The sequence below is a fragment of the Podarcis raffonei genome, chromosome 11, assembly GCF_027172205.1.
Source record: "Podarcis raffonei isolate rPodRaf1 chromosome 11, rPodRaf1.pri, whole genome shotgun sequence".
NCBI lineage: Eukaryota > Metazoa > Chordata > Lepidosauria > Squamata > Lacertidae > Podarcis > Podarcis raffonei.
The window spans coordinates 47,329,199-47,351,694 of record NC_070612.1 but is presented as its reverse complement, the minus strand read 5'-3'; the positions used below and the strand labels follow the sequence as shown (position 1 = coordinate 47,351,694).

The 22,496-nt window shown below is 39.6% G+C and overlaps 1 protein-coding gene across 4 annotated transcripts in view; it reads right to left on the bottom strand.

The window, feature by feature from the left end:
- Positions 1 to 948: 948 nt before the first annotated feature.
- Positions 949 to 22,496, bottom strand: part of PRDM6 (PR/SET domain 6) — a 96,914-nt gene continuing 75,366 nt past the window's right edge. The window contains exons 7-9 of one of the 4 annotated variants that reach the window (XM_053408154.1): positions 19,257 to 19,295; positions 8,026 to 8,202; positions 949 to 1,765 (exon numbers count right to left, since the gene is read on the bottom strand). In XM_053408154.1, the coding sequence (XP_053264129.1) occupies positions 1,651 to 1,765; positions 8,026 to 8,202; positions 19,257 to 19,295 (331 nt within the window). In that variant the 3' untranslated portion in view covers positions 949 to 1,650. The remainder of the gene's footprint in view (positions 1,766 to 8,025; positions 8,203 to 19,256; positions 19,296 to 22,496) is intronic. The other 3 variants (XM_053408157.1, XM_053408155.1, XM_053408158.1) reach the window with 3 other exon arrangements.

Below are 22,496 nucleotides of genomic sequence, written 5' to 3'. Positions count from 1 at the left end.
TATAAGTCGGCATTGCAGGTCAAAGCTTTAATACTGTACTAGTCCTAAAGACACAGAAACACAGGGCAAGGAAGAAATCTAGGAGGAACTGGTGCTTAAAATACTGCCTCCAACTTTAATTTCAGAGTGTGTATTTTATTCTATTTAACTGGTGTCGCCACACTTCCTGTTTGTCAACTGAAAATTGGCATACCTAAAAGTTGCAATCCTATGCATGCATACCCAGAAGCAAGCCCCAGTGAGCACAAACTTTATTTTGAGTAAATATGCATAGAATTGGCTGCACATCGCTGCTGAAACACTCCCAAGGGGCTTGGAGTTGTGCTCTGCATTGCAGAAAACTGGGAAATTACTTGAAAGCGCTGTGTATACATTAGATCTGGTGAGTCTTTGATCAGTACAGTGCTTAGGCTCCCAGGCCCAGTGTGTGGGTTAGGAGATAATTGGAGGGAGAGGGGAATCAAATTACTGAGTTCATTTTAGCAAAATCAGGAACTATATTATTGCTATATAGCCCGTCACAACTATCTAGTTTGCCTGTATTAAAGGATATTGCACATTATGAAATAGGAACAGAGTTACTCATGTGACGTACCCCTATTATGTGAAGTTTCTTCTATGTTGTGTGAATGCTTGGATGCTTTTGAAAATTTTAAACCTGGATGATTTCTGTTGGTTTTTCATTTTCTTTTTAAAGGTTTCTAACTTTTACAATCAAACTGAAGACTGCTTCTCTTGCTATTCCATTTTAACATTTATGTTTTCAAGCATGATACCTTTAGATAAGAGTGTTAATGTTTCACTGAAACTATTATTCATTACCTGTGAATAATATGACGTTCATAAAAGAGGTATAGTATTTGAAAATTCTACGTATTTCAAATGCTTTCTTTACAGCATTGGAGGGTTTTGTTTTGTTTTAACAGCATATACATCTACAGATATATCTATATATATATAGGACAAAGTTTATTTAACATTTCTGGGATCTCCTGGGCCAATGCAACACTGGCTAATGAAAACATTTATACAAAAAAAGTGCACAAAATGTGAGTTCTGAAACCATGGGAATGAAAATGTCCATTAGTTGGAGGAGTTCTGACACCAACGCAAAGATGGTTCCGGATCGTCTTCATTCTCTTGTCATTCGGAGACCACTTTTTAAAAATAAAAATAACAGCCAAGTCAAGAGCAATGCAACCCAACGGGACCAAGGGAACAATATACCTCTAGGTCCACTGAGTCATGCTAGAGGAAAAGGTGCAATCATAAACAAGTCCATGTGCATTCATAGCCATAGCTATAGGCTGAAGAACCCTTGATCTTTGTTGCTTTGGTATTAAATAACAATTATAAAAGCTTTTTAGAAATAAAGCAATACATGGAGGGGTGGGAGGCTAGGATGCTAGCAGGCCCGGGTTCCTTGTCCATGGAAATCAGTCTCATTCCTAGTCATAAATAAATAATCTCTTTCCTGGTTTCACTTCCACGCCAGGATCAATATCTCTTAACATCTTACTTATTTTATTACTGCTCTTGGTTTTCTGGGACTGATTGAAAGTTGCTCAGAGGAAATCTTTGGTTTTGCTTAAGTGTCCGTGACATTTAATCATGACTTTCCTTGCAGTTTAATTCCAACCAGTCAATCAGTTAATCCACTTCAATTGATTCTGTGCTCTCTGTTATTGGCTTGCACTCATTGGGCATCCTCTGGTGTCGACTCAGCTGGGTGGCTTGTGTGAAGCTCCTCTCACACCTCTCGCACCTGGAGAAGGCAAGAGAGAAAATTGAGAGTGGGGAGCTGCTCTGGGGGAAGGGGAGCGGGCGGCGGGCTTCGTCTTATCCTGCCTAATCAGAACAGACACTCAAAAGTGGCTTCAGATTTTACTGGCTCAAGAGGTTTAATTGGTGGCTACTTCCAAGGCCTTGATGCCTATGATGGGACAAGGCCTGTCTGATTCAGAACAGAGGAATCTGTCAATAGACAGGGGGAAGGTGATTTCTCCAGAGAGGCCTGTCCTGCTGCAGCTCTGATCACTGTCAGTTCAAATAGATAAAGAACAAAAAGAGATTTTTAGGAGTGAGCCATCAAAGAAGCAGCTTGTCTGCAGTTTTCTGCTCTGTAATCCCTCGGAGAAATTGATGACAAATAGAATTTCACCTCCTGCTAATTTAAAATCAGGAGTCCTACCTACTGGAGCAATTGTGAAGCCATGGAACAATGATCACTTTGTTTTGCAGCAATAGAATAAATCCCCATACTTGCCTGAGATCGCTAAGCAGTTGAGTTAAGGAGGCTGTAGTTACTACTCGTAATAGTTTTAAGCATTTTTTTTTTTAAATGTTACCCAGGATTTGATATTGAGTAGAAATGGCTGATTGGAAAAGTCAAACACTCGCCAGTGCATTTTCATTGTCATATAAAGGCTTCTCTCTACCCCTCCTTCCCTCCATTGATTTAAATGACATGGCAAGATAATGAATGCATTAAGATGTAGGGCTTCTGCAGGGACTGACACAGGGCGTGTGTAGTTCAGAGAGTGTAATCTGCGCCTATTCCAGATAAGAATGTACTCTACCAAATTCTAGTGCTTTAACAGAAGGTGACTTCTTCTTCATAATCATTTTGAATGCGTGACACTGATGCCTGACAAGTTTATAGGATATAAGTCAGCCAGGGAAGTGACAGGAAATATGCCCTGGATAGGGTCCACTGAAATGAGTAAAAGCTGAACAAGAGTACCCCACCCACATCTTGCAAAGAAGAGTCTTGTAGGCTATGCAGAGCTTTAATGTAATGCTCATAGGAATAATCTGGATTTTAAATGGTGCTGTGTAATGCCTACTAACATCTGAGAAGATCCCTATGAAAAATAAGTATGCCTATGAAAAATAAGAAGCCCAAACCCTCTCTGTACTCCTGCTTCTTCAATTGTAATCATTGCATTGGAAAGGAACCACCTTTCACAAACATGCATACACAATTACAGAATGTTATAAAGTGCCTGTTAATTATTTTTAAAGGAAATTATGGTTTGAGGAACCTCTGACCTGAATGTTACATACTCATTCATCTCACCTCTAGTTCTTGCCTAGGATGTCAACATCTTTAAGTTGTGTTTCTTTGATCGCCTCTCTTGGAATATTTTAGCAGCCTGCTCTACTGTTAAAAACTGCACTGTGATCTTGACAAATGTAAAATGTCAGCTCTAATGTATCAGACCTATCAGCTCAATGAAAATAACTCAGAAGTATTGATCACCTAATGATTTTTGGTGTATTCATTAACGTCTATGTGCAGATCTTCCTCTCTCCAGAGTTCCTGAAATGCTGATGACACATTAGTGTATTGCTGATTGTTTATTAGAAAACTGATTAGTTACTGGATTAGTGTGTCAAAATATACTACCTTTCATTGCTTGACAAACTTGCAAATTATGATTTTTTTTTATCATGAAGGCCTTGAAATCAATTCAGTTCTTGGATTAGCTTATACAATATAAGGCACTGAGCTATCCTTGGAGTTGAAATTTCCTTTCCCTACATATATAGCTAAAGATGTCCAATACATTCCATTTGTGCATCCTAAACATATATTTCAAATCTAAGAAGTACCTAACCACCACCGCCTTAACAGACAGAGTAGTATTATGACTTAATCTGTTTACATCATAGGGACCCCTGAGCCGCCAAAAAATGGATGGTAATGAGAAAGGGCTTCTCTATGAGTTATAACGAAAGTGTTTCAAGAAGCTTCCATTAAATACTCGTAACATACAGATCAGAGTTAAGGGGATGCCCATAAAACAGCTTCCTCTATTGCTAGTCAGACATTTCAGAACTTATTGAAGAAGTGGTACCCCAGGGATATAAGTTGCAATGATACACGGACCATATAAGTGCCCACGTTGCCATTCTGGTCTGCCCTACAGTCTTGCAAGCAATAGAAACATTCCGTTTTTGTTTCATGTGTAGGGAAACACAAATGTCACTGCATATATCTTGGGCTGGTGTCACTTTGGAGAAAGGATAGTAATGGGCTGTTGTGATTATATTGCAGCTAAGATTAGGATAAGATGAGTTGTGGAGGCCCACACTGTGACTGTAAAAGACACCGGTGGCAGAGTTCCCCCAGGCAAACAGTGTATGATCCAAAGCCAGCCCACTGCCAGGTGGGGGCCTAATTTGGGCCCCCATGCCTCACTATTCTGGAGCTACTCAAGGTAACTGCATGCCCTTCTGTGCCCTGGCCTGCCATAAGCCGCATGACTTCAAAGGTAGTGGTGACTCTCCCACTCTGTTCTGCTGCTGCTCCCCAGTAGAGAGTCAGGATTGTTCTGTAACACAGTGTATGATCTTATGAAATATACACTCCTATCTATGCATGGTTCACACCTGTATTAAAAGGAATCCCACATTTCTCATAAAACAAATTCACTGTTCACTGGTTTACTCGAAATCTTTGTCTCACTATTCTAAATTCCCTATTATAACTATAGTTTATATTTCAATCCTTCGCAGTTGCTTCTTACAGTGGTACCTTGGTTTAAGAACAGCTTAGTTTATGAACAACTTGGATTAAGAATGCTGCAAACCCGGAAGTAGGTGCTTTGGTTTGTGAACTTTGCCTTGGAAGCAGAACATGTTCCGCTTCCTGCTGAGTGTGTTCCATTTGTAAATTGAGTCCCCCGCTGCTATGGGAAAGCACGCCTTGGTTTAAGAACTCTTTGGTTTAAGAATGGACTTAAGTTTGTAAACCAAGGTACCACTGTATTTGCACAAGCTACAATACAGACTTTAGGTATCGGACAATTCTATGCTATACGTAATAATCCTATATATTCAGTGAATGTGTATAGATCACACCAAAATCAATTTGATTCATATGCAGCTAACAGGCCAACCATTTGATATAGCTCTATTTTCTGAATGGAATTGTGTTGAAACTACACTAGACGTTTTGGAACAAGAGAGAAAAGAAGAAAGAAAAAGAACAATACAAAAAAGAGGGGGGAGTAGCAATGCCTCTAAATGGGGCAAACTGCAGCTTTATTGGAAACACGACAAAAACAGAATGTTAAGGGGGGAATGTAAGTGGAGTCAACAAGGTTACACATAAGTAACACCTTAACATTAAAAGAAATCTATTTTCCATTTTGACCCGGAAACCTCCACAATTAATTACTAAAATCTATTTACACAGCAACTACATAAAATCAATCTGATTGCTGGCACTGGTTTTGGCTCTGCTTTCCATTGGCTCTATTAATCCAACATAATGGCTCTGTGGGCACCATTAGTGGACACAGTAGAACTGTATCATTTCAGGCAGTCCCTATTTGAATTCTGACTGTGCTGGTCTTTGCAAAATTTGGGCTCTTTCTCCTCACCTCCATGCCTTATTTTACAAGCATGGTGCCCAGACACGTCTTGAATGGAGGCTATGCAACCATTGTGGTTATCTCTTGCATAAACAGCTCGTTCATAAGGTCTCTGATAGTTCACAGTGTCAGATATCCTCTTACATTAGCCAAATATAAAATGCCTGGTAAATAAAATCAAGTTCAGTAATAGGTTGATGACTGTTATGGAACACACCATTTTTAATGGCCTCTTCCTGTGCCCCAACCACAGCAGAGAAATAAGTAAAAAATTTTAAAGCTCAAATTAGCTTTACTTAAATGAAAATCATTTTGCATAGGATTGGGGTGCATCTGCAGTGTTTAAGGTTAGACTTTTATCTTTTTTAAACATGGGACAGAGTTTGACAGCTGCCAGACATTTATATTCTTATAATCTGCAACTGTTGTTACTGGATTTATGGTGTTTTGTTCTTCTGCAACTTTGTGTGTATGTGTCTACAGGGGGTAATACCATTAGTATTTTATAGACTGGGACTTGAGCACCAGAGATAATTTTTTTACCCAAAGCCATACAGCATGCCCATTCTAGAAGCGGGGGTCTGAAACCAGATTCTGAACCTGACTTCTGCTGCAAAATATGGGCTTTGAAGTGATCTGATGCTGTTATCTAACATAAACCTGTTTAAGTGACTTCTTTGCTCTACACGTCGCCCTCCCCCAAATAGGAACAGAATATGATACTAACTTGTGGTCACATGGGTTTAGAAAACTGGTGATCTTTTAAAATTACCTGATTTACCTGAACTAGTTTAAAATATAGGTAATAAACTGCCTTGTTTACATCCTCATATTAGCCTGAGAAGTGCATTAAAGATTCCATCACCAAATCTTGCAAGGCAACTATAATGTCAAACCACTTAGAATTTAGAATGGAATTCCACATTGCCCACTCAGACTGTGCAGTAGAAAATGGGATTTAAGGATCAAGTGTAGAGGTCTAGACTTTGAAAGTGGGATAGGTTCACTTTCTTCTTTCTGTTGGTCTTGACTTCTCTGCTGAGACTTACTAATACCTAGCCACTAGTTTCTTGCCCAGGGTTTATGAACAGGCACAGAAGGAAGGGGCTGAACCAAAGCCCCACTGATTAAATTGAATCTTTATGTTTATTTATTTAAAACATTCACCTACTGCCCTTTGTCCTATTTAGGATTCCAGGGCAGTGTACAGCCAATTATATCACAGCACAAATACAGTAATTAAAAAATAATAATTAAAATTAACTATAGACTGAAATGCCTGGGTGAATAAGAATATTTTCACCTGGTGCCAAAAGAACTGCTATTTAGGCACTAGGAGAGCATCTTTAAGGCAGGCATTCCATAGCTATTGCCAAGAAAGCCCTTTCTTCTGCTGTTAGTTAACTTGATTCTGATAGAGCAGGCATGGCCAAACTTTGCCCTCCAGCTGTTTTGGGACTACAACTCCCATCATCCCTGACCACTGGTCCTGTTAGCTAGGGATGATGGGAGTTGTAGTCCCAAAAACAGCTGGAGGGCCAAGTTTGGCCATGCCTGTGATAGAGGGTCCCTGCAAGAAGATCTTACCGTATGGACAGATGGTTATGGGAAAGGCACTCCTTTTGGTATTTGGGTTCCAAGCCATTTAGGGTTTTAAAGGTAAATACCAGCAACTTAAATTAGGCATGGAAGCAAATAGGAAGCCACTGAAGTCCTTATAAAATTGGCACAATGTGCCTACAACACAACATAATCAAGAATTCTGAGGCTGCCTTCTACATCAATTCAAACTTCTAAGTCATCTTCAAGAGCAGCAGCATATATAACACAGTGCAATAATCTAATGAGGTTACCAGAGCATAGATTACCATGGCCAGACTATCCCTTTGTTCATTGGTGAATGAAGCAAAGCTGATAAAAGGCATTTCATTCCATTAAGGCCACCTGGTCTCTAGAGACAATATAAGCATCTAGAAACTGCACATGTGCTCTTTTAGAAAGAACACAACCCTGCCTAAAACATGCACTTCCTACATCCAAGAACCATCCATCCCCGGTGTCACAATCTTGTTATGATTCAATTTCAGTTTATTGGTCCTTATCCAGCACTCACAAATTTTGCTTATTACAACAATGTAAAATGATGGCTTTTTGCCCACGCCACATCTTCTCTATCAGAAATATTTCTCTTTGTAATCAGCACATGCACTACAACTGTTGTCTTGGCTTCTCCCTACTTTTGATGTTCAACAATCTGGACGTCCTACGCTTGAAATTTCAGATAAAGCCATCCTTTGATACTTTCAGATAAAATCACTGGAAGGGCTGCTATTGAAAACTGCTTTCCCATTAACAACAAGCTCTCCCTAGTGAACTGCTTACAGATATTTGACATATGTTCGCTATATATATGAGCATGATCTTACAATTTTAAGGAGACATTTAATGGGTTGGTTGCAACCAACAAAGATCTGATTCTGCACAAATGCTATTGAAATGACTTGGTCTTGCTCAAGAGCAGTGCCTGGAGGACTGTGGGGGTATTCTGAACTTCAATTCCAAACAGACCTATTCCAAGGGCTAGGATATTTACTGATTTTTGTCTAAATTCCCTTCCTGTTCCTCTGATCCTTTGATTACTTACTTAAAGGGCTTCTCCCCTGTATGTGTCCGGATATGATTGTTGAGTGTAGTAGCACCAGCAAAGGCACGACCGCAATAGCCACACTTGAAAGGTCTGTCACTGGAATGGGTGACTACGTGGTTCCGTAGCTCTGAAGGTTGGGAGAAGGATTGGGAGCAGTGTCCACACTGATAGGGCCTGCAGAAAATAGAAACACCCAATGTGATCACTTATTCAGTATTTTTACTGAAGCAAATGGAAAATAATTTGGGTGGTGCAGCTGAGCTTTGGAATGCTAATTTTTTGCAAGGGAATATCGTAGTGGGCTTTCTTAAGTTGTTTTGTTTCTCTAGTCTTTTGAAAAAATAATAATAGTAAAAATGAACATATAAAAACGCCGTACTATATTCTGTAAAGTCCCATCCTTGAAAAGAAATATATCATAAAGGGCTCTTTTGGAGAACACTCCCCACTCCCTCATACACTAGCAGCCTATTAAGATAAAAGATAACAGACTCAAATTATAACCATCTCCAAATCTCCAGCATATCCTGTTTTACAGATTACAGGTCAGCAAGACCAGTTGGGGCATCTTTGCTAAAATGAGTGACATGAGCATCGCTGTCTTTAATTCTTCTAAGGATGTGCAGAACAACTGCTGCATGTACCCAAAAGAATCCAAGATGGCGCACCCAGTGTTTCCTTTTTTGTTTTGAGTACCCAAGGCAGCTCATTCCAGATAAATTATGGTTTGGGAGATGGCCTCATTTGTACTTTTCTGCTGAGTTTTGTCAACACCTAAAATACAATATCCTTTCTATACTGAAAAGGAGAACTTCAGATGGAATGCAGATTTAGATTAACAGTTCTGAATTCTATTATTCACTAATTTAAGAGCACTCTTGGGATAACCTGGGGCATGTATTTAACATGTTATGAGCTGTCGTTGTTTTTTATTGTTATGTGATGTGCATGTGAGTGCCTACTTGCAGTGGCGTAGCGTGGGGGGTGCAGGAGGGCCCGGCCGCACCGGGCGCAACATCTGGGGGTTAGGGTTAGGGGGCACAAATCCACGGGTTAAGGGGCGCAAATTACTTGCCTTGCCCCGGGTGCTGACAACCCACGCTACGCCACTGCCTACTTGAGCTCCCCTTTCAGTGATGCATTGCCTTTCAGCAAGGTAAGGACTCAGGGTCTCAGTAAGCATATTAACATGATTTTAAGAATTAAATACCAGAGGAGGGGATAATTGCTCCCATGATTCTCAGCTACAATATATGTAAACCCCCCCCCAGCAATAGGAGCTTGTTTTCTAATGCTGATTGCTGTATGTGTGTGTGTGTGATTTCAGAGAGGTTGTGGCTGGGGTATGAAGGCTTAACCCTCCCCTTCCTATGCACTGTGATCTTCTAACAATCCTACACTCTTGCACATTATTTAATTTTTAAAAACACACATTAATTTAATGTAATTAGGCCCTCAGACACACATTTTGGAAATACCTATGCATGGCTGATACTAAACCACACACACAAACCAACACACAAAACAAAACACTGTTTTGTATGTAGTAAGTGCATGTTAAAGACTGCTACTAGATGCTTTTATTTTTCCACCCACATCAAATAAATGCTTTCTATAACTATCAACAAAGAAAGAGCTTGATATACAAGATTAAGTCTAGTGAGCTTTGGCCTTCTAGCGAGCTTTTGTCTTTCATGTGATTATTGGATAATCATTTGTATGCTATGTTTCCACCAGTTCAACAGTGTCTAGCCTAAACTGAGGCTAGTCAAGGTCTTCAGTGGTCCATTTCAGACTACAGTCACCCTAATATATGTCCTATGCTTGGCAGAACAGGAAGGCTATCCACTTATGAGGCACCCAATGTGTGGGTGTTAATATTTAAAATAAAGGGTACACATGCAAAATCCAATACTACAAGAGTAATATCTCATAGAGATAATATCTCATAGAGATAAGAGTAATATCTATGGGACGTGGGTGGCGCTGTGGGTAAAACCTCAGTGCCTAGGACTTGCCGATCGTATGGTCGGCAGTTCGAATCCCCGCGGCGGGGTGAGCTCCCGTCTTTCGGTCCCAGCTCCTGCCCACCTAGCAGTTCGAAAGCACCCCTAAGTGCAAGTAGATAAATAGGTACCGCTTTATAGCAGGAAGGTAAACGCCGTTTCCGTGTGCTGCGCTGGTGCTGGCTCACCAGAGCAGCTTCGTCACGCTGGCCACGTGACCTGGAAGTGTCTCCGGACAGCGCTGGCCCCCGGCCTCTTAAGTGAGATGGGCGCACAACCCTAGAGTCGGACACAACTGGCCCGTATGGGCAGGGGTACCTTTACCTTTACCCTTAATATCTCAAACCAAATTTGGTCCAAACCAGGCCATAATTAAATATAAGAAGACAACACAACTGTTTGCAGAAGGTCTAATCATATCTACTTCTGAAATGTGATGTTCATCCTCTCAGTTCTCATGGAGATGTATTCCCAGTGGGACTAGTTTTCATATCAACGGAAACCAAATTCTACCTGTAACTTTCCCAAGCACTCTCAGTTAGTTTGCATAAAAAGCCACTGCTGACATAGCAAAACCAGGACATAAATGACAAGCTCTTTGCAATAGATTTTTTTTGCAAAGAAGATCATTTTAAACATAAGTTACTTAACTAGGCTTGCTTACTTTCCATTAGCGACACCATCCCTAAGTGGTTCACATAGTCTGATTCTAAAATACTACACCACCACCCACCCCATTTTGCATTATGTTACCGTTTGTTAGAAACAGCTCATAATGTTGCAAGCCCCAACAACAATTGTAATGTGTGAGCATTAAAATGAAGGGGAGGAAAACACAAAAGACACTCGGCTAATTAAATTTTGAAAAAGGGATAGAATGGAAAAGCATAAAAATGTATTCAAGAAAAGAAATCTTCTATTTATTTTATCTGTTTGTTAAGTATGCTAAGCTAATGCAAAGAGCAGGACTGTTCCCACTACCAGGCCCCCACTGTAAGCATAGCGATTACAGTTGCAAGACAGCGACTCTCTTTGGGACACCCAAATATATTGGCCTAAACTACAGTGGTACCTCAGGTTAAGTACTTAATTCGTTCTGGAGGTCTGTACTTAACCTGAAACTGTTCTTAACCTGAAGCACCACTTTAGCTAATGGGGCCTCCTGCTGCCGCCGCGCCGCCGGAGCTCGATTTCTGTTCTCATCCTGAAGCAAAGTTCTTAACCTGAAGCACTATTTCTGGGTTAGCGGAGTCTGTAACCTGAAGCGTATGTAACCTGAAGCGTATGTAACCTGAGGTACCACTGTACTATGGAAAGAATCAGAACATTTACTGCTGTTGCCTAAAGCTCTTGTCAGATATTATGCAAAAAAAGAAAGAAAAAGACGTTACCTCCTAGCCCTGACCCCAACATATGTTTGTCGATCACAGACTTATGCTTAAAGGTTTATGATCATAGACTTCCACCCTTGTATGTTTCAGATTTTCCACATACAGTGTTATGCTTTGCAGATGGCTGCAATTTTATACCCGCTTTCCTGGAAGCAACTCCTATTGAACTCAATGGGACTTACTTATGAGTAGACATGAGCAGGACTGCACTACAAATATTCTAAGGCTCTTGAGCCTCTTCACCCATCTGGCTATTTTAATGTAGGGAGATGCGTTTTTAGTTTCCTATTAGTGTTTTAAGAAAATTAAGATTGTATCTTTAGGCATATTAATGATTTTAATAGCGAGGAACAACCCAAGGCACAGCTCATGTTGTCTGCATTTTTAGAGCCGATACGACAGTCTTAATTGCTTTCTCCCTTTTACAAATGTGCGCCTCTAAATAGCTAGAATCCAAAGCTCTAAAGGAAAGGAGACAATGGTGACCAAGCATGTACAGCAATTCAATTAAGCATAAAATAAAGTGTACTCCCTCATTCGTCAACTGAACTGCTTAATTGTGACTACTTGCATCGCTGATCACCAATACTATTATTTCACAGTGCTTCAGAGCAATGATCGTAGAATTTTTTAGCTTGACTAATGGTCTAGCGTTGGTCAATAGTTCAATATTATATTATTTTAATTACTCACATTATAAAATATTTGATGAGTGTTTCCCAACAAGTTTCAAAGAAAAAGTTCTAAAGCTGCAATATGCCACTGCAACGGAGCCCTTTATGGAGCCTTGATTAAGCCCCAGCCATTAGCCCTGGACCTCAAATTTTCATAAGAACGTAAGAGCTTGCTGGATCAGGCCAATGGCCCATCTGGGCCAACATCCTATTACCACAAGATGCCTGCAGGAAGCACACAAGAAAGGAACTAAGCGCAACCCCTCTCTCCCCTCCTGCAGTTTTCAATAACTAGTATTCAGAAGCATGCTGCAACCTACGGTGTAGGCAGAACAGAGACGACATGGTTAGTAACCATTTATAGCCTTATTCTACCTGAATTTGTCTAACCCCCCCAAATTCCTAGTGAGCTCCAACCATCACCATCTGCATGTAAAATGAGAGTCATTGTGACATCCCCGAAAGGACTATGGTGAAGGTGATTGGTAAGATTATTAAGGCTGGTAAAATGAACAATTAAGCCACTGACCATCTTTGAGTTTGTTCAGTAGTGTGATATTAAGGTTTTATTGAAATCACTGGATTGCATTGTTTTAGTACTGATGACTTAGCTGCCTTAAGTATCTGAAGATGTAGATTATACAGTTCAAAATGAATGAGTGAAAGTTCTCATCTTCCTGTAACATAGGTTTCTCCCTCTAGTTCTCCTGTGCTGACTTGCCTTCCCCCTGCCCATGTGAATTACTGCTTACACTGGTATAATTACACTGGTATAAGACATTGGATCTGTGTTGATAACTGTGGAGTATCTATAGAGATCTGAAGATCTCGAGAGCTTTGTCGTTCTCCTCCTGAGCATATGCTAAACTTATATACTTCTCTGCAATGTACATCCATAGCATATTTTTTTTAAAAAAAAGACTGGATTACTTGCACAATAGAAGTGTTGTATATATATATATATATATATATATATATATATATATATATATATATATACTAATAAATAAAAACACTGCGTTCTCCATTTGATCTTTCACTCTATTCAAGCAGCTGCATGTGGGGAACCTGCCATGTGCAGCTGCAGACGAAGCATTGCCCTGTGAACCAAAAATATTCTACCAGACTCACAATGGGGATTCTTCATTGCACATGTTGAGCATATTTCAAAGCCTTGAATGAATCGGGGGAACCCCAGTTTAACACAGAGCTCAAATCATGCAGAGTTTGGGACCACATATTTCCTATACAATGTGAGCGCATGTGAAATCCTATACCTCAAAGGCACACACTAATAATTACTCTATAACTACTGTCATTACTGTGGGACAAGAGGGATATGCTTTTCAGCTTTATTCTTCGTTCAAAGGAATTGTTCACTTAAGCAGAAATCATTCATCAAACTGACATGAAAATTCTGGCAATGATAAAACAAAGATGAGTAAGGATAGTTTCTTCTCAAAATATTCTTAAGAATTAAATTATTTTAGTCAAAAACAATACACTGAAATGTGCTGTAATCATGACCAATTGATTTTCTAAGAGTGAGTGGGATCATTAACATTTATTAGCCCCTGGTTATCTATTTTAACAGCTCCCACAACAAACAAATAAGACACTAAATAAAACCAATTAATCTCTTAAAAAAAAAAAAAAGACAGGTCAACATGATTAATTTTTTATTCGGCAAAATTACACTGTTCTTTGTTTGCAAATAGTTACCAAACTGAAATACGTGGAACAAAATATGAACAAATAATTAAAAATGGCAAATATAACCCTTTCCAATGCATCATTTTTAAAGGAGAAGAAATGCACAGTTGCCTTTTCCTGCAGTAGTACTTACCGTATTTTTTGCACCATAACACTCACTTTTTTCCTCCTAGAAAGTAAGGGGAAATGTCTGTGCGTGTTACGGAGGGAATGCCTACGGGTGGCATGCCTACGGATTTTCCTCCTCTAAAAACTACGTGTATGTTATGGTCGGGTGCGTGTTATAGAGCGAAAAATACGGTAAGTTGTGGTAATAATTGTGATGATAATAATAAAAGTAGTATTTTCTTATCATTCAAACTGTAATTCGTTTTGGTAAAAATATGCATGTCATTTATAGTTTGCAATGGTCTGTGGAATGCTGTTGCATGAATGTCATGGGCATCTACTTCCTAGAGCTTGCTACATTAGGGGTGATGAGCATGCAGTCCCACCATCTTCAAATTGGACAAAATAAACAGTACAGGCAGCAACCATTTTCCTTGTGTCCAATTGATGTGTGAGTCCTTTTGGACCCGAAAGAGGGCCTGACGAAGCAGGAGCGTAACAAGGTGGGCTTATGCATGCTCTGCCGACACGCAGGGGGGCCAGGAACGGAACCCCCGTGAAAAATGTTTACTGCCTGTAATTATAAAGAGTAATTTCACCTCTTTCTGTTGTTAGGAACAGCCTGATTCTAGGATTTCATCTCAAAATAATTTTCAAACTTGTAGAAGCCTCTAGGATGGAGGGCGGGGGGAATGACTAACCAAGGTCCTGGATTTGTGTCCCCACATGGGATGGGGCAGCGAGCAGAGGCTTTTGGAGCATGCATCGTCACAACTACAGCACTTTGCAGGCTATGCATAGGGAAGGGAGCCAATAGGAGGCTTTCGTTGGTTCTCTAGGAGGTGGGACCCAGGGGTGGACCAGGCACATTAAAGGCTTCAGTCTGCTCCATTCTCAGGGCTTAAACATGGGCTACCCCTTGACCACCTCATCAGTTCAGTGGTTTCTTCAGGCAGCTCAATGGAAGGTCTTGCCCTAACCAAACTTAAGCTCTGCAACCAAATAAAATTGTGGCCTTTGTGTAAACCTGTATCAGACTGAGCCATTATTGCTCCTGGACCTAATGGCATCACTGCGAGTGAACCCACAGACGCGGAGATGAAGCAATCGTACTTAATGATGCAGAAATATTGCAGAATGATCTGACGTTTGAGGACAACATAGGAAATTTCTTAAAACTAGGAGAGCTTTGACCACAGTAGTTCAGGCACTGGTGACCCCAAGATTGGGTTACTGCAATATATTCTAGGTGGGGCTTTCTTGCACTTTTCCCAGAAGCTGCAGTTGGCTGCAGAATGATGTAGCATGGTTGCTGCAGAATGATGTAGCATGGTTGCTAACAGGAGTAACACTTCTGCTCAGAGGTCTGCACTGGTTTACTACCGGGCCAAGTTCAAGGTGTTATTATTAGTATATAAATTATACTAATAATATAGTATAATCAAACAGCTTGGAACTAGTTTAGTAGCAAGATTGCATTACCCCATATGTGCCCACGCAAGCGCTTCAATCTGTGGAACATGTGCCACATAACACTCATTTTGCATTTGCAAGAGATCAGTGTGGCAGTACCTACACTACGGAACTCTGCTATCAACATTAGGAGCGCATCTTCAAGGCACTCTTTTCAGCACCTGCATAAAGCATTTCTGTTCAGGGAAGCCTATTCAGACGTACAAGTTCCACATGTTTTGTTTCTTTTTAGCGACACTTGATTTTAATTGTCCTTTGAATATTTTTGAGTGTTTTATCAATAATTGTAATGTTTTGTCTTGAATTTTTGTAAACCACTTAGAGGTGTGTTTTTTACAAACAAGCGGTTTATACATTTTGCTCAATAAAAGTAATGAATAAATAAGTGTACTTTTCTACACAGGGCTAGTAGATACAATGGAGCTTAATCTCAGGTACATGGGCATAAAACACAGCAACCTTGAAGTCTTTTCTTGGTGCCCATAAAGCATCTGAGCACTCGCTCTCCTTGGTCATGACATGGTGAGGGTAATTACCTTTTCCTCTCTAGAAAAATACATACAGCTAAAGAAGGAAATGCAAAGTGTGACACTTCCCCCCCCCTTTGTCTCCCACCTCTTTGTGCTTTTTCTAAGGCTCAGATCAGTTCCACGGGATATTTACCCAGATCTCTTGGAAAAATGAAGTTTGTGCATGTGCACTTTTTCTCTACTCCTGTTCTGTGTGTGTATCAATTGAAAGAGCTGGTGGTGCCTGCAGCATTTATTCAAAAATTCAAATTATGCTTATGGGCCTAAAGTAATTGGCAACCCCTCCACTGATGTGTAATGATGACGCGAATTGCCTTTGTGGCATCGGAAAAAGGAATGCCTGTTGCAGGTCTATTGTGAGTTGGTACCTCATAGGGTTTATGCATGACAGTGGTTCCCAATCAGCAGGGGGGTTTATTGATTTTTATTAGAGTTTTTTTCTGTTACAATAAAAACAGATAAACGGGGAAAGGTACATATATCTGTTGTCTCCACTTCCAGTTCATATTCTTTTTCGGTTCGACTGCATTTAGTGAGAGACATTTTTGTCGTAGACATCTTGCATTTGGGGGAAAGGGAGGGGGAGAGATGGGGTGTGGTTCTTTTGTTCTACTGCCTGTTATTAGTGATGGGGTTTGTGTCAGCATCCTGTGGGTAGGTTGTGTATTTATTTCTTTATATTGATGAAGCGAGAGGTTAAGGGGTCCTGGGCTTGGTTGGTTGCATTCTGTTGATTGCAGTGTGGCTTGTGGTTTTTTTTTTGGGTGGGGTAGATTGTTGGGTCAGGTATGGGGGGATAGGTCATTGTCTTGTTGTGCTGTGTATTTGATAAAGGGGAACCATACTGGGGTGCAGGTGCCTCGTGCTAGTTTGAGTTTGTTGGTTAACTTCTCTAGTAGTGCGGTTTCCCATACATTTTGGTACCAGTGATCTATGTTCATTCCTGATAGGTCCTTCCACTGTCTAGTAAGTGCAAATAAGTGACTCATGAGTTCTTTGTTGTGTGTGTGTGTGTGTGTGTGTGTGTGTGTTTTATCCTGGAAGATATTTAATAGGGCTAGTTTGAAACCTAATTACTACAGGGAAGTTGGAGTCAAAACCAGACTGCTAGCACACAGTCAGTAGAAGCTGGAGAAGAAGAGACAGAACATAGCAGATGTTTCAAGAAGTGCCACTAAGCAGATGCATGAGCAAGCAAGAGGCATGTAAACGTTTCTTGTAATAGCTGGAGACAATCTGAGGAAGTATATAGAGCTCAAAAATCCTGAAGTACAAGACATAGTGTTGATTCCAAGGCCTAACATGACTCACATAAAAACTGTCCCTTGTAGAAATTGTGTCAAGTGCTAAATATGTGGCAGATGTTTTCTTTCTGCTTCTGTCTTGTCTCTCACACACCATACACCAACCATCATACAATATGCCGGGGCAGCCAGAAAACAGATTGGGATTCAGTGGTAGATCTCTGGGTGGTTTGAAGTAGACTGGCAGGGATTTCTGGCTCTCTGTTTTTAAACAATGGCATCAATTATGCTACTTCATCTAAATTATACTGTTGATATGAAGTGAGGGAGAAGGGGGGGAGAGAACGCTCCAGAAGTAGTTTTTTGTGTGGAAGGAACTTAATTTTGTTAACAAATTTCTGGGCTCAAAATTGTTTAATTCCAAGTGCATGACATCTTTTGTAACCTGGATCCAATTGGTAGATTTCAGGGTTCTAGTAAGAACAAAGTAGATCCGCAAACTTGAAATCTGCCAGTTTTCACAATCTGTTGGCATAATTGCGTTGTGACAGTAAATTATTATTGGAGGCCCCATGCAACACTCTGCAGAAGAACAGAGGTCGAAACACATGGGAATCAGTAACAAATATATATTATGCACCTCAGGATACCCTACTTCCTTTTCCCTGCAATTAGTGCCTTCCTACTTTTTCTTTCTTATACGATCAGTACAATTCAGAGAAAGATAAGAGTGCCTAATGCTTTTCAATTCCTACTCAGTTAATCACTTAAATCCCATGAAGCTGGTTCTTCTTTCTCTGGTTTGTGCCCAAGTGGGTTAATTTAAGGTCAACAGATGAAGGAATGGCCATGAAACAGATTTCTGTGGTGGCACATGGCAGAATTTAAGGTGTTGGACATTTAACATTAATTCATTCAGAATTGGACCCGGTTGTCTGAAACGAGGATAGCACCGGGATGTTGGTTGAACATGTATAATAAGTACTTTTATAGCACTTTTTGAATGTTCTAAATATTGTAACATTTAAAGTACATCATATATACTGGCATAGTAAGGTAACTTCATTTTTTCAACCCTCTACTGCAGATGGGACTACCTAGTGAGTCCATGGCAGAGATAAGATTTAAGGCAGGGACCTTATTCACTCACAGCTGCATTAGCTGTAATCTATCCTACGCTCCATTGAACCCAATGCAATTAATGCAGCCTGCACATCATTTAGATATAGAACACAGATGTTGTATTTACTTAAGTGATTTCATAGGTTTCTTAAGCTTAGTCATTCATGCTAGTGTCACAACAGAAATGTAAGCATCTGTAAATACCGCTAAAAGATACAAACACTGCAAAATTGCATGAGTCCTGAAGACACTTTTTTAAAACTACTTGATTTATGATGAGTAGCAAATTGAACTACAAAACAATTAATCTGCAAACTATTGAAATTTTTTATGCAATAATAATTTGTTGCATACAGCTTGCTGTTTTGATTTGGTTTCAATATTCCAGAGTTATTGTATAAACAAGAGAGAAAACAAATCTCGATACAATACTTCCTTAAAAGCTATTTTTTGGTATGTTGTGTGATGTGAATATTTATGATTAAATGTTTGCAGGTTATAAATTAGATTGAGGAAGATTGAAGTGTTTTAAGAAAAGCAGAGATTTAAGCAAGGCAATATACTAATAGAAAGTCCCAAACTACTAAATAACTGCTTAAACTGCACATCAAATCACTATTTCTACATCTATATATAGCATGGAAATAGAAAGATTAAGCACTGATTAACATATCTTCTGGGTATGCTCTCATGTGCCATGCCTACCACCTTACAACATCTTATGCACATGACTATTTACAACTAAGCTAAAAATGAAAAAAAAAACTGCATATGAAACTGTCAGGGGAAATATTCATGAAACCCAAAACACATACTATTTATTAAACATTGCATACTGCACATGACAATTAAGGAAAGAAAGAAAAATAAATGTAAACAAATTGTCCTTTATGAGAATTGGCTTTGAGTTCAAAAATAATGAAATAGTTTTTTAAATGATTCACTGTGATTGAAGGCTTCCGCTTACCCCTTTCTGGAGCCCCCCAAATGGGATTGTTGGGAATTTCTGCAGCAGAAAAACAGAAGAGAAAAGGGATTTCTGATTCCTGGATCAAGGAATAGTGGGTCAATTTGTAAATGGTTGGGCAAAAAACAAGCAAACAAAAAAAATCTTGGAACATCCTTCGGCCAATTAATTTTGGATGAGTTATATTCATCCTTTGATTGTTTCCAGGAGGAACATGAAATGATTTAACAAACAAAAAAATCACATTGAAGGGTAAGAGGAAACGTAACCTAAATGGTCAAAAGTGTTTTTTTAAAAACCCTAATTAATTTCAAATTCAAACAAAATGTGCATACAAACCTGGATGTACTCAATTCCTAATCCAGGTGGATTAATATCTAGTATTAGTGTTGCTGGCTGACTCTTTTATATTGTATTAAATATTACTGCCATAGCTTTAATTAAAATACTAAACATTCTTACCCTGAAAAAACCTAATGCTATGCAACCCTTGGATACACTGCTGTACATATTTCAAATTATGAAATAATGAACAAGCACTGTTGACCATGCTCTGCTGTTGTATAATCACCATTTCATGCAGGGACTTCACAGTTTTATGCAGGGACTTCACAGTTTATTGCACACAACAGATTATATGTGTTGCTTCAGCATAGTGGATTGCACTCTAGGATTGTGTACAATTCTCTCCTTGGTCTTCAAAAGGCAAAGTAATCTTAGATAATTTCTTAAAAGACATTTCAAAGAAGGGGAAACCACTGGGGTGATATCAGTTAGCTATAACCACTGAAATAAAGGAATGACCAATATTGCATATCATACTTGGGCGATAGATTAATAAGATAGATGCCTTTTAGGTTAAATGGGAGCAAAAAATCCAAAATAGTTGTATAAAGTTTTAAAAGGTGAACGGTTCTTTTTGTACGTTGCATCTATCTGTGCACTTTTGAATACAGAAAATAGGCAACAGTCAGTGGAGGATTTCTATGATTATATATCTTTGCTTCTTGAGTGAGTGCCAAACATCTGCAAACCCAATTCCCAAAATTTTGCACTGGGTGAACTGTCTATGTACAGGGTGAGTCTTTTAAAAGAGGCCCCGTGGAACATGTGTACTCTATATCCACGGGGCCTCTTTTCAAGGACTTATGCTGTACAAAGGCTTCTGTAACTGGCCTGTATAATGTTAATACAAGCCCTGGATGCTTTCATAAAGGCACAAGTAGGAATGGGCAAATCTGTCAATTTTGGTTTCAATCAGTTTGTAATTTTTCAAATCTTTGGTTCAGTTTTCCACATTTCTGCATCAGTGTCCCTTTTTTTTAAAGTCTTAATGAAAATGAATCTGTATTTTACTGATATACACATTGCTTAATACACATATTTATACAAACAATTCTCCCTAATATAATGCATATTTGTATGTTATTTTCACTAATATATGCCTTTGTGCATACTTACCCTTAGTGTATGCATTTTTGTATACATTATTTAGTTGAAGAATGCATCAAAAGTTTGGAGAAGAGTGAATTCTGAAGAGTGGCTGTGTTCCTATTTGCACAGTGTTTGGGGAAATGTGAATTAGGTAGGGATGTCTTTAAAAGCTGACTAAATCAAATTTCTCTTCCATCTCCCCAAGTCACTCAAATTGATTCTTTATTCAACTCTAGATGCAGTAGTCACTTAAAATATTCATAAATCAGTGCAACTAAGTGAATTGCATAGACAAAAGCAACCAAGGCTTGTACTAATAGGGATCAGATACCTTTGCCCATGCATCCTCACCACTGCTACCACAGTAGAAGAGGAAAAGACACAACCTGTTCTTTCACTGTAATAAGTCATGGCAGTAGTGATGCTGGTGAATAGGAATCACTGGGCACTGGGTTGGGGTCAAGACTTTATACTGATTATAAATCTATGCTAGTGTTTGAGACTCTGCCTAAGGATACTGATAATGGGATGCCATTTTTGCTGTCAGAGAAGTCACCAAGAGCCACATTTAACTCCCGAGTAGTAGAGATAGCAGCCATGTTTCTTTGGGCTTTGGCAACGGCCTCATAGTGCCACTGAGAGTTGATCACATCGTCAGTATACACCGTGTCTATATGAACATGGATCATTCTACAGGTATTGATTCGGGCCTTGTGACCTACCATAGAGGAGAAACTGTCAAACCGCCCCAAAATCTAGTTTCAGTTCCATGGCTCCAGAAGCCCCAATTTTAGCACAGAAGCAGCAGCCCTATTAAAAATCTCCTACATGTCCTTCACCATAAGAGACTTCACATAAAAAACAAAGATCTTCCTGGGAATCCAGGAAAGATGCTTCATTTATGTGCTCAAGACTAACTCAATCGAAAAATGCATACAGTACAGTGTATAGTCATGAAATTATGCACATGACATATCACAAAAGGGAGGTGGCCAAGATCCTGTTTTCCCCCCAAGCAGCATGAGAGAAAAATACTACCTATATTCCTTCTTTCTATGTAGAAGAAGGATGGGACTAAGACTCAGCTGTATCCTACTTGTTCCCTTTCCCCAAGAGACCCAAGAGACAGGCAATGGTAATGAGGCACTCAGAAAGAGAGGAGCTCAAGGTTCGGTTTCCAGATACAACACAGTATGCTGTTTTACCAAGTCAGACTACTGGATTATCTAGATCAATACTGTCTACACTCAGCTGTTCTCTTAATGACATCAGGTGGGCACAGCAAGAAACACGCGTGCATGAGGAACACTGATCTGGAAGTACCCCCAAAAAAGCATTCCAAGCACCAATATGTTGGGTGGAGGAGGCATCTAACTGAAAGAAGGCACAACCTCTCTGCAACAGATAGCGTAGCCCTCTTTTAGGCTAAGGGAAATTTTGCAGGGCACATCCTTCCACTTGATCACAGATGATACACACTATCATGACCCTGAAAATTGCAGAGTTGTGAGTGTGACATTACTACCAGCTGCTAAGAATTCTGCTAATTTTCACACAATTCAGATTTTTCAGATGCTCCATTTCCCTACCTACTATATGTTCCATTTTATTTTTGGCAAATGGAAGGACTTTGAACTTTCATTTGAAACCTCACCCACATACCTAGAGCACCAGCCAGTGCTTCAAAATGGCATCTACATTGGAGGGGTCAGAAATAGAATATTAATAGCTGTGCCAGATTGCAGCTAATGCCAGTGAACTATGAGAATCACAGAGTTTCCTCATTCCTCCCTATGATGAGAGCAG